The sequence below is a fragment of the Manis javanica genome, chromosome 10 (genome assembly GCF_040802235.1).
Source record: "Manis javanica isolate MJ-LG chromosome 10, MJ_LKY, whole genome shotgun sequence".
Taxonomy (NCBI): domain Eukaryota; kingdom Metazoa; phylum Chordata; class Mammalia; order Pholidota; family Manidae; genus Manis; species Manis javanica.
This window is the reverse complement of record NC_133165.1, coordinates 104,706,355-104,719,132: the sequence shown is the minus strand read 5'-3', so window position 1 is coordinate 104,719,132 and position 12,778 is coordinate 104,706,355. Positions and strand designations below refer to the sequence as shown.

General features: G+C 45.9%; 1 protein-coding gene across 4 annotated transcripts in view; it reads right to left on the bottom strand.

Annotated features, from left to right (window-relative positions):
- The window catches only part of RFX4 (regulatory factor X4), a 141,021-nt gene that overhangs the window by 58,692 nt on the left and 69,551 nt on the right, over positions 1 to 12,778 (bottom strand). For 3 of the 4 annotated variants that reach the window (XM_073213785.1, XM_037007098.2, XM_073213786.1), the window contains exons 5-7: positions 5,742 to 5,803; positions 1,484 to 1,697; positions 30 to 107 (exon numbers count right to left, since the gene is read on the bottom strand). In XM_073213785.1, the coding sequence (XP_073069886.1) occupies positions 30 to 107; positions 1,484 to 1,697; positions 5,742 to 5,803 (354 nt within the window). Of the gene's footprint in view, positions 1 to 29; positions 108 to 1,483; positions 1,698 to 3,323; positions 3,507 to 5,741; positions 5,804 to 12,778 lie in introns of those variants that run through there. The other variant, XM_073213787.1, reaches the window with a different exon arrangement.

Here is a 12,778-nt window from a genome sequence, read left to right as displayed (position 1 = left end):
TGTTCACAGCTCAATATTTGTTGACCTACCTCATCAAAGTTGGCTCTTATTACAGTGTCCAGTATTCTCTGACAGTGTGTTCTGTACATCATAATAAAGGTAGAAACCTGTGGGGGGTGGGGAGGGATCAACAACAAAGGCAAATATTAATATACATTACTGCTGCCCTTGGGATTTCAATTTTTAAGTCATTCATTCCCTGTCGAGGGGATAAAATTCGCCTAACACCTACTCTTCTTGCAACACCCAGATGAGACTAATTTTCGTTAGGTGGTGCCCTCTGAACCCCAGCTTCCTCCTCTGCGCTCCCACAGCACCTGCACATGTTTCTCCAGCAGAGCATTCACCCTGCGGCGTGGTGGTGGGTACTCAGTTCCTCTCTCTGCCCTCATTCTCCACCCCCTGAGACTGGGCTCTGGGAAAGTTAAAATGGCATTTTATACACATCCGTTTAGCACAGTGCCTGGCACATAGTAGAGTTCAGTAGGAGGTACTGATGAAATTCTCCACAGCTTAGCTACTGAAAAGTTAAAACCTGGTGTGTGTAAGAAGAGGTACATTTGCCAAAGTAAGACATTTGGAAATTCTCTGGAATCTGCTTAGCAAAAGAATTTCATCTCTGGCTCCATTTTTCCAAGAATTTTAAAGTTATGATATGGGAAGTTTGTTGAGAAATAAAGCACATTTGAGAAAAAAAATTTTACTAGTAGATTTAAAGCATTCTTTCCAGATACGCTGTGTGTTTCAGAACACAGACATGCATGTATATAAATGCAGGCTGCTGATACACGAGAATCCAGCTCTGCACTGGATGGTGAGCTTCCTGAGAGCAGGACTTATGCCTCATTGCCCCTGCATCTCTGCTCCCGGTGCGATACGTAGACCGCAAAAGCTCAGCGTCCATGGTGCACTTGGCTGTAGCCAGATAGGTATGTTAGAGATGTGTTTCCAATAGTTTCCTCCATATATGCTATGACCCAAACTATCTGATTCACTATACCTACAAAATCTTTGTCTGTGAGACTATTATCTCACCGCATCCTCTGCGGCACATGGGAAATAAACTTTATCTTATAAAAAAGCAATCTAGAGGAGAGGGTTCCTTCCTTCATGCAGTGAGATAGTTAAACTTCATAGGTAGGTAAGAAGGCAGATTAGACAGATAGACAGATTAAACTACTTTAGAATAGTACTAGATTTATAAAAAGTTTTGAAGATAATAGAGGGGATTCTGGTATACCTCATGCCCAGTCACCTCTTATACTAGTGTGGTGCATTTGTCACAAGTAAGGAACCAACACTAATACATCAATAGTAACTAAAGCCCATGCTTTATTCAGATTTCTATCTTTATATTATTTAATTTATTGTTTTACACTGAAAGTGTAGGGGTGTGTGTGTGTGTGTGTATATGTGTGTTGTGTGAAAAAGAGAGAGAGAGAGAGACACCACCCAGTCCCAGTAACACGTCAGACACGGTCACCTTCTCTTCAGGCAGACTGGCTGGCAGATTGAGATCTTTGACATTTGGAAACTCTGGCAGCAACGTCCCGAGCTTGGACCGAGGGGAATACGCCACCGTCTGCTTGCTCACTTCTTTCTTGCCCGTCTCGCTCACCCAGGCAGCTCCTTTCTTGGAATACATCACGTCATAGTACTGAGAGCTTTCCTTCACTGCGATGCCGTAGTAATGGTACCTGGGCCGCAGAGAGAGAGAGAGAGAGAGACCCCCACGCGCCGTTACCAGGTGGTGTTTCCTGAGTGGGGGTGCCCGAGGCCAAGGAAGGCTGGGCCCAACCTTCCTGGGCTATAAGAGTTAATTCTCCTACATGTAAGGGTTGACATCTCAGAAATCTAGAATTAAACCAAAGTGCCATGTTGCCAGCAATCAATCAGGCAGGTAAAAATAACCAAAATTACCTCCTACACAAAATGTTAAGTCAAATACTTTGCAGAGCAGAAAGGGGGATAAAAAAAAATTTCCATTCCACTTAATCTCTTATGTGGCCAAATGTGATGCCAGGGGCATATTTGGTGTCCCCCTTTGTGGAGACCCAAGGAGAAGGGTGTGTTTGTAACTAACTGTACCACCAATAAAAATTTATTGGGCCTGTGTTTTTCCTAATCAATAGACAGTAGTCTCAAAAAACTGCATCTTAAGATAAATCCAGTATTTCAGTCAACGTTGAATGTAAAACAATGACCAGACTTTTTATTAACTCAAGTGACCTTAGTAGCAGCAATGTTTTCAATTAGAACTAGTGGGGGATGGAGGCTGTGTTTTAGCTACGATCATCTGAGCACTTGCTATGTCCTATAGGCACTTTGCAAAGTGCTCTCCAAACATTAATTTATAAAATGATACTATGAAATGGGGATTATTACAGTCTTTCAACAGATGAGAAAATGGAGGCAAGGAAGCTTAAGTAATTTGTTCAAGGTCAAAGAGCTGTTTAGGGGAAGAACAGGTCCTTAAACACAAGTCTCAGCAGAAAGCCACTACGCTACCCTAACAGAGAACACTGCAGGGTGGCATCACAAACTTTGAGTTCGTCAGACTGGAATAAAAATACAGATTCCTAGACCCTGTCTCGACCCATTGATTAAGAACATGGAAATAGGGCCCAAGAATCTGCACTGAAACAAGCACAGCAGGTTAATTCTGATGCCCATTAGTTTAAGATCCCCTGGCCTGCTGGGTTAGTACATGCATTACAATCCTGGCTCTATGGTCTCTCCAGTGGTAGGAAAGACTGTCTTTACCTATAATTGTAAATAGGATGCTTATCACAGCGACTAACGGGGTGCTAAGTGCTTTACACACATTACCTCATTTAATCCCCTAACCCCCTATAAGACTGAAACTAATTATCAACCCAATTTTACAAACTAGGAAACTAAGGCTCAGAGAACTTAAGTAACATCCCTAAAATCACCCAGTGAGTATTAGAGGTACGATTAGGCCCTCTAACATGCTTTTAACCACTAAACCAATGATCCTCAAATTTACTGCTAATAAGAATCACTTACAAAACATATTAAAGGATAGATTCCTGGGTGCCACCCCCAAAGATTCTGATTTAGTAGGCCTAGGTATGTTTTTATAATCACACAGCAATACTAAGATAAGTAATTCATGGACTTTGCTGCCAGAAACACCGTATGACACATTAGCTACTCTTTCCCACTCTTGGAGATGTGGTTGATGACAGCCACAAAGTAACACAATTGAGCAAGCACTCTGAGCTGAGGGGCGGCTTCCTGGGGAGGAGGGGTGAGCACCCACACCTTCCGTCTCCCCACTCCCCCGTCAGCCCTGATACCATTCCGTGATATTTCTGCTTGGTGGGCATCTCGCCTCTATCTGAACGCGTGCTGGGATGAAGAACTCAGGCCCCCCGAAGGCAGTCCAGTTCATTTTGGGCCGGTATAGTTATCAGGAGGTTCTCTGTGTCGAGCTGCCCTCTGTCTTCTGTGCCTTCTACTTCCCAACTGTCATAACTGCCTCTCCACCTGAAAGGTATGTGCCTTCTGCCCGTTGGGTCGGGGGTGGGGTGAGTTCCAGGACTCAGAGGTGTCCTTCTGGTGGGAAGACAGTCATGACACGCTCCCCTAACTTTATGAAGTTCCCTTTTATAACTGCTTATGGTCAAGATACTAATAACATTCAGATCAGACGAACTCTTCACTAGTCAGAGTGTATGTTGCTGCAATGGGCAACTAGGGTCAAGCTGTCCCTCTGCTCGCTTCTCGGTTTTTCTCATTCAGGTCTGCAGGGCAGATCAGCATGCTCTCCACTAGCTGCCCCCTGAAATTGATTCTGTCAAGGAAAATCTGCTGAGGGATTTTCCCTGTATGGCTGGGAGGCCCGCTGGACACTAGAGCTTCATTACTACTTTTCAGTTGGGTGAAGGTGTGACCCAACATTTTGGAGGGGGTACAGAGAAATTGATCACACCAAATTTTTTAAAAGAAGATATTGCCCAATTTGCCAACCTAGGTGAAAGGGAAAGAAAACAAAAAACAAAAGCAGGCTCTCACCTGTGGGCAGAAGGAAACTTTCCTCAAGTTTATGGACGGTGGGAAACCTTTCTGTTCTATCTTTACTATCTATTTCTACTCTTGTATCTTAGGAGTGGGCAACAATGTACTGGAGCCAGCGACTCTTCAAAGACTGTGAGCCTGAGAAAAATAATCAATTTCCATTCAGCATTCTTCCAAACATCCACTTATCTGTGGATTGAATTGCCCTCTGTGTGCCAACCACTGTGCTTACCGGCAGACAAGGGAGAATCTGGCTTTTATACTCTGTCCCCTTACTGAGGTTGCAACCTCATTTTAAAACAAATACAGGGACTTTTCAATATAAAAGAGATCTGTTCTTCAGAGTAATCACCTTGGAAAATTATTAGAAATTTATTCCAAAATGTCCCTTACTCAAAATTTTCTATAAGTCTTTCTGGAAATTACCCCCAGAGCTTCTGAGCTGCACAAGAATAAATTATTCTCAGTATTTTCAAACCCCCAAAGGGGTCTTCCCCAGTTTGATCACCCACTTTCTTTACCTGAGTTGGCTCCAAAGTTAAACCTACCCTTGGAGGAGGGGAACATGCACCCAGGGATGGCAGAAGCGGGCACAGTGAGGGGACAGTATCAGATACGCTGCTTTTGACACACCCTTAATGACAAGTCTTACAAGTGCTATATGGTGGTTGTTTTCTAAAATAAAGTTTCAGTATTTTATGTCAGCATGTGGTGATCTGCTGTTTCAGGTAGTCAGAAGGTTTAGAAATGCTGAAGAAGCCTCTGGTGGGCTCACCACGTACGTGAGCATAATGAAGGCTCAGAGAGTCCTGCATAAAGGAACCTGTTTAACTCAGTGCTTACCAAACTGACATGGCCAACAGATCTTTTTCATGGAACATCTGATAATGTAGAACAATTTTTGAAACACTCTTTGAGGCAGGTCTTACAAATCCAGATTTCAGTGAAAACTAAGGGGTCCAGGCAGGGGCCCTTCCCACTGATGCACACCTGGGAGGCAGGCGTGCACACATCCTTCTCAGTCCACATCTCCTCCTCAGAAAGGCCCTCCCGGGAGCCAGGCCACACCCCTTCTGTTATGCTCTACGACCCTCCTGTCACAGTCTGGCCACCTTTTGTTGGTCTGCCTTTCCCATCAGAGCATGTGCTCCACGAGGGCAGTGACCTGTTTGTTCCCACGGTCCCCAGCAGGCGGGAACATGCACCTGACACTCAGAAAGTGTGACACAAATACTGGTTGGTTGGTTGATGGAACTGATTAATGAGAGGCTAAGTGTGGCTCACCCCTCCACCCCTTTCCCCTACAGAGGCTCATATAGGCTGCTTCCAGGGCTGACAGGCTATTCCAGAGCACAGAGTGTGCTAGCCACACAATCCAGCTAGCCCGGAGATCACCCAAGAGGCACAGGGTGCTCCTTTAAATGATGTCCCAGACTACTGCACAAACATGCCTAAAGGCAGGGTGGCACAAAGGTGGATTTCTTAAAGCAGCTGGGCCAGATGGCCCTGGGCTTTTGGAGAGCCCCGCTCAGGCCTCCTGGGAGACGGGCCCCTGCTGTCTAATGCTCCTTCCTGCTTCTCCCACGCCCAGACCCTGCCAGGCCTGCGGACTGAGCTCAGGATGAACGACCTGGGGTCAGGGTCTGACTCGAGGCCCCGAGATGTGCCCGCTGCAGGTGGGGGGCTGCCGTGCTTACTTTGACTGTCCTCTGGTCCCGAGTCTTCTGGTGGTTAATTGAGGGAACTGCTGCCTTATGATCTGTAAGTCAACACAAGAATCAGTTACCCATCTGGAAACGCTGGAAGCACAAGTGACTGAATTTTATGAACAGCAACCGAAAGAAGTGAGAAAGATACACAGCCTGATCGCAGTGACTTATGAGGAGACCCTGAAGAAGACTGCTGGTGCTGCAAGGTAGGAAGGGAGTATGTGAGTGGTTGTGGGGCTCTAGATACTGAGGGGGTCTCACCTGGCCACTCTGTGCTCGCCCCTCCTAGTCACGATGTAGGGAGGGCACTGGTTGACCCAGAACGTGTTTTTCCCGGCTTTAAGCCCTCCAATGGCTTCCAGCGCACCTGGGCTGAAATCCATCCTCAGCCTCTGCGCCTCAGCCCCTGCGAACCTCCTGGCTTTCCTCTCCTTTGACTCTTCACCCCTGCTCACCAGATCCTGCCACACTGGCTGTTTTCCATTCCTGAAACATACCAGGCATGCACCCCACTGGGGGACTCGATATTGCAGTTCCCTGTGCCTGGACTGAGATTTCATCCACATCTTCACAGGACTGGCTCCTCTTCTTAAACCATCTGGGCCTCTGGGCCCTGTCTCTCTGCCCAGCTGGTGGAGAGCAGCACAAGGGGTCTCCGGCCGTGACGCGGCCCCGCGCTATGTCTTCTCACCGAGCACTCGCTGAAACCGTGTTGTTTGCTTGCTCTCTGAGGGCTAATTGCATGTCTCCCATACTTGAATGTAAGCTCCGTGGAAGCAGGGCCTGGTGCAGGGCTTGGCACATGCCATGAGCTCAATCTTCATTTGCTGAATGAAGGAATGAAGCCCGACCCCCGTCCTGGAGGGCATCCTTTACTCATCTGCAGAGTGGAGGGTGCTCACTGCTGTTGCCCGGGACAGCCACACCATCTTGCAAGAAACGGGGAGGAGGGGCTGCCCATGTAAGTGAAAACAACCTCATCCTTGCTGTTTGCTAAGATGATGTCTGGAGAGATGCAGGATAGGCCAGGGGCTCTGCCAAGGGCTTTGGAGAGGAACACCTGGATTAGACCCCAACTCAGCCCTTTGTTAGTCGGCCAAGTTATTGAACATTCAAATGACTCAGTTTCCTCATTTGTAGAATGGGAATGATAATAACCCCTACCTTCAAGAATTCTTGAGAAATCTATAAAGTAAATATATGTAAATACTTTGCAGCAGTGCCTTGCACTTAGTAAGGGCTCAATAAACACTACTCATTATTACCACTGTCAGATAACTCAATCCCTGCTACTTTGGGGACTTTTCCCTTAAGTCTAACCAAATTCTCCCAGACTCCTTCCCTTTCAAGTACAGTATCGGGCAGGCACGCCTGGTCAGAGAGCGCATGCCTGCATGAGGTCCTTTGTGAGACAAGATGCTATTGCTGACTTCTCATTAGCAGGGCACAAACATGAGTACTTTCTCAGAGGTAGGGATGAATCTCTACAGATTCATTCACTTCCTCTCTACCCACCCTGATACTCTCACTGATTGGTTTGCTTAGTTATTCAACAAACATTTATTGTGATCCTGTTAGTATCTGAGCTTGGGACATATTATTTAACCTCTCTGTGCCTTTGTTTCCTCCTCTGATGTCTGGGGACTCAGGGGCTTGTAGAGTATTCCCCAAATCAGAGGGATAGACAATGGTGGCCTCAACTAAACTGGCATCCATGGATGGAAAGAAGTGGACAACTTAGAGAGAAATTGAACATCCAGAATAGGTAGTGTGGAGATCAACCATTTGTGCCCATTAGGAAGCTGACTTTCCAGTGTGGAGACTGGATGGGTCAGCATTTCCTTGTCTGAAATGGGTGAAAAAAGGTGTATTCCACACAAGGATGGTTGGAGAATGTAGTAAGATAACATCATGATAGCACTTTTGGAAGTAAAAGGGCTTCCAAAATGTTATTGTGATGATGTTAGGCAGAAAAACAGAAACGAGCAGGATGAAGAGGAGAGAGGGAGGACCCCCTAAAGATGACTAAGGGAGTGGATCAGGAAGAGCCAGAGAGCCAGAAATGACTCAGAGAACTAATCAGATGAAGCCACAGGGTCCAAGAGTGACCCAGGAAATGTCCAGGGTCCCCCCAAATAAGAAACATCAGAAGCACAGGCACAGCACAGCCCACGGCCTCATTTCACCAACCAGAACAAGCCCAGAGAGCTGAGACCTGTCAATCAAGGGCCTATCTGCCCTGCTAAAACCACATAAAACAAGCCTCAGAATGAGCACCCGGGCCTGTCTTATCTTGGGCAGGCCCACTCTGTTATGCTCTGCAGAGCGTATTAAAACTCACTTTGCTTTCTTGATTTTGGTTTCTCGTCTCACTATATCTGACTTCCCCGTGACACCGAGCCACGTTTCTTCCTTTTCCTAACAATGATACTGAAGAAACGATGTGAGAATTCTGCGTCCTCTCAGGGTGTCACTTTTGTAGATGACATATACAAGTTTCTTTAACCCTAACTCCTGTGAGCTCAGGACATGGGCTTCTTCCTTTGTCTGTGTCCCTCTCAAAGTGTTGTGAACTGGGGAAAATGCGGTATTCAGGAGGCGATCTGAGTGGGCTCAGGGACAGGGCTTTCTAAACACTCTGCCCCGTGATGCAGGCTAAGGGCGCACTGGGGTGGGTGGCCTCGGCACCTTGGGCACCTCTGGCCAAGCACACCCTCCAGACTTTCACCCCATTAACTGGTTTCAGAGCCAAGAGTTGAAGCAGCTGTTCACAAAAGTACAATACTGAGCAGGTGTATATACGCTGACAGAGATCAAGGGAAAATGCAGGATGCATGAAGATGAAGCCAGGGGATCTTCACATTTATTCAAAGTGGATTATGATTTGTATTCTGAGTTTCCTATCTACCCAATCAAAGATGATAATACAATAAAGTTGCAAGAGTCCAAGTTTCCATTAAAATAAACACATATTAGATGCTTATGAAAAACAGATTTTTCTGTATTTCAGTCTGGAAATTTCTCCTGCATGGTAGGCACAACAGGAAGGTACTATGTTTAATGCTCTGATGTAAGCAGCCATTTGAACATGATAATATTGAGTGCTGTTAATTTGTGCTACAACTGAAAGACTCATAGATTGCTGATGGCATCATTTATTATTAGTACAACACTTCCCCAAAGATTTTTTACAATATATATCCAGAACCAGAAGATAGTCATATTTTTTGATCTAAGGAAATAATCTAAAACAAGAAAAAGCTATGTACAGGGTTACTAATGAGAGTGAAAAACTGGAAACCACATAGATGGTCAATGATAGGGAACTGGCTAAATAAATGATTGCATATACACCTAATAGAATATTATGCAGGTATTAAAAATGATGCTAACAAAAAGTATGTCACAACATGGAAAATGTTTATGATAACATTAAATGAAAGAGAAGCCTTCAAGCTACAATGCTGTGGTTATAATTTACATTTGTACAAATACTGTCATGGAAAGGGACAGAGAAAAATTCAAGTGGGTATCAGTTAGGTAGTGGGATGATGAGTAGAACAAAAAAATGTTTGTAGAACATCTGTGAAATAAACATTTTTATAAAGAGAAAAGGATTTTCTGTGTAGGAATATTCCTAATTGACAAAAGAAGTTCAAGATAATCTTGAAAGAAGCACCAAATTCTACCAGAATATGTTATAGTGTTTTTCTTTTCTTTTTCTTTAAAAAACAAAATCTCCATTCCCTACAAGCAATACATAGATTTAAAAAAAAAAACGGCATAGTTTTCTTGGTTGCTGAGCCTTATTATTATTTGATTTAAGAAAATGGGTAAGGTTGAGAAATCTTTCTAATTGTTTATACAAACGGTGTCACACAAAATGTCCTGGCCCAAGGCTAAGGTACCAGGGCCCAGACCCTGGTCTAGAGACGTTCCGGGAGCCGCTGGGAAATGGGGGCAGGCCTTTTGGAGCTGTTCATTCTACTTGTAAGAAGCAATACAACTATTAGTGGGCTTGTAGCTCTTTGTGCTGTGGTCCTGAGGAATTATCAAGTCGTAGAGTAACGTCTGTGAATTCACGGATCAATTTATCCTGTGATTCCCTCCATGGCTGATGGGTTTTTTATATTGTATCGATCAATCCATGCAGTTTTACTAACTTTGTGGCCAGCATCACCCTCCACTGAGACACCCAAGGCAGAAACTGGGAGAGACTCCAGTCTCTTCCTGACAGTCCCACGTCCTGTCGATCATGCATGAGACCCCCGGCTGAGCCCAGGGACTCCTCTCTGTCCTGACACTGCCTTCCTCCGCCACCATCTCTCAACTGGACCGCAGACACACCCCCTCACTGTTTGCCCCGCCTCCAGCCCTGCTGCTTTGCCCGCAGGCTCTTTCTATAATCCAGATATGATCATTTCATTTTCTTGTTGAAAATACTGGGTACCTCCTCACTGCCTACACTGGATAAAAATCCAGCCTCTTCCCGGGGGGTCGGGGGGGGTCCATGAAGCCCCCTGGGATCTACACCAGTCCTGTGCCACAGCCTCAATTCCAGCCACCTCGCCACGGGCTCACTGAGCTCAGGCACACCCTGTTCTCTGCCTGGGGTGTCGACCCCCACTGCTCCCCGCTCACCCCTGAGGAGCTCTTCTCTCTCTCTGGGCCTCTCCCACTTGCCCTGTCACTTTTCTCACACAGCCTTACATGCCTCCCACCTCTGTTTTCCCAGCAAGATGGGCAGCAGTAGTACACAGAGATTAAGCACACAGGCTCTGAGGACAAATCCTGACTCAGGCACTGTGCCAACCACTTCACATGTATTATCTCAGTTAATCATTACAACAAGCCAGTTTCCATTGCTATTCCCTCTGTACAGATGAGTCAACTGAGGCTTGGAGAAGGTAACTGCAAAAGCCCCCCAGCTCACAAGATAACAAACCTGGGATTTGAATGCAGCCCGTCTGATTCAATATCTGATCACAATACACCTGCCTCTGGATGAATTCAAGTGCCCCAAAGGCCCTCCTTCCTTCTTTCAGCAACCTTTTTTTTTTCTTTTGTGTCATATTCCTGCATTTATACATGTTAGGTGTGTTTGAGGAATGAAATGATTTATTGTTCTCATTTGCTCTTCAGTGAAGATTTCATTTCCCCTCACTCTGACTTTCTTAGAAACGTTCTGGTGGCCTTTGCTATACAGCATCTGAGAGCCCTGCCTACAAGTGTGCCGGGGAAAGTGGGAGGCAGCTGAGAGCACTGTGGCATCAGCGGGTAGCCCAGGGTCTCCTCTTCGATCACATCTACCTGCATGCAGTAAAGTGGGAGTCTGGCATTAGACACTTCTGTTCAATAAAAATCCTAACTAAGTAAAGTCATCTGTTTCGATCATTGAGGTCCCCAAGGAGATTTACTGAAGGGACAGTCTGGATCATTACCTGTCTACTCAGAGGCCTGTGACAATTGTCCACAGCCAGCTGACTCAGCAGAGGCCCTTCACCTGGGGCTCAGGTGCCACTGTGCAACACTATTCTGTCTTCAGCTTTTCTCTCAAGACGTCCTTACACAGGCTCCAAGCTCCATCCAAATCAGACCACGTGGCCCTGTACAATCGCTGACTGCTTCCTGGCTGCTGAGCACCACACCTCTGCACCTGCTGCCTGCTGCTCTCTCTGCCTCCTCACCTCGTGTGCCCTTAAACCCCACCCACCCAACATGCACACTACTCCTCAGAGAAGCCTGTGCTGGGTCCCCGACCAGGTAAGTGCTCCTCCTTCTCAATCATGGCTGCACCTGCCACTTCCAATCTGTAACCAAGTTCCGTCCTTTGTCCATCTTGAACACACCTGGATTCTACCCACCCATTCCTGCCTTCCCCAGTCTCAGGGCCACAATCTCACACCAGTCTTGCTGGACTGGCCCTGACTTCATCACGGCTCACCCCTGCCCCTCCTCCTCTCCCAGACCCCATGTTCTCACCATATGGAACTTTTTTTCAAGTTTCATGAACACTCTGTGTTCTCTTTGACTCCGGCCTTTCCCACAGGTTGTTCTCATTTGCTGGAACCCTCTCCCCAGGCCTGTAGTCTGCCTAATGCCTACCCATCCTTCAAATCTTACCTTGTAATCAACAATATTTCCTCCCAGAAATCCTTTCTGGACCATTTGTTTGGTCCAGGTGACCCCAGCAAATCCCTATATCTCATCAATAGTCCACTTGGCTCTGCAAAGTCCTTGCCTAGGCCCACATGACACTCCACGAACTGGATCTCCAACCCCACTGTCTACTGGTCTTCCCCAGCTGCAGCCTCAACAGGCATCACAGACTGCCGAGTGGTACATAGCTTGGATTCATGCAACAACAAGTATTTATGGAGCTCCTACTATATGCCAGACATTTTGCTAGGTGCCGAGGGATATAATACTGAGCAAAACAGAAACAGCCTTTGTTTAGGAAGCTTACATCTAGGGAAACCAAAGTAAATAAAAATGTCAACATATCTTGTGTTCAGATAAGTGCTCCAAAGAGGAACAAAAAGGCAGTGTGAGGGGAATGGGGAATGTAGAGGTGGGGTGTTATTTTTTTAGGGTCATAAGGGCTAGATGGTAAAGTGGCATTTGAATGGTAAGCTGAAGGAAGTGAGGAATGACCTTGTGGATGTCTGGCGGGAGGAAGTTGCGAGCACAGGGAGCCGCTAGTGCAAAGACCCAGGGGTGGGCGCTTGTGTGACGTGTTTCAGGAAGAGCAGAGGCCCAGGTGGCTGCAGCAGAGCGCTCAGAAGGGTAGCAGGAGGTGAGGTCAGAAGGCATAATGATTTTACTTTTTATTGTTGGTATTTTGTTTTTTTCCCCTCATAATAGATTCTCAAGTGTGGAGTTATTTGATTCAAGAGGAGAAACATTTATTTTTACTTAAAAAAAATTATTTACTTATATGTTTATTTGCTTTTAATTGAAATGAAGTTGATATACAACATTATATTAGTTTCGGGTGTACAACAGAGTGATTTGACAATTATATA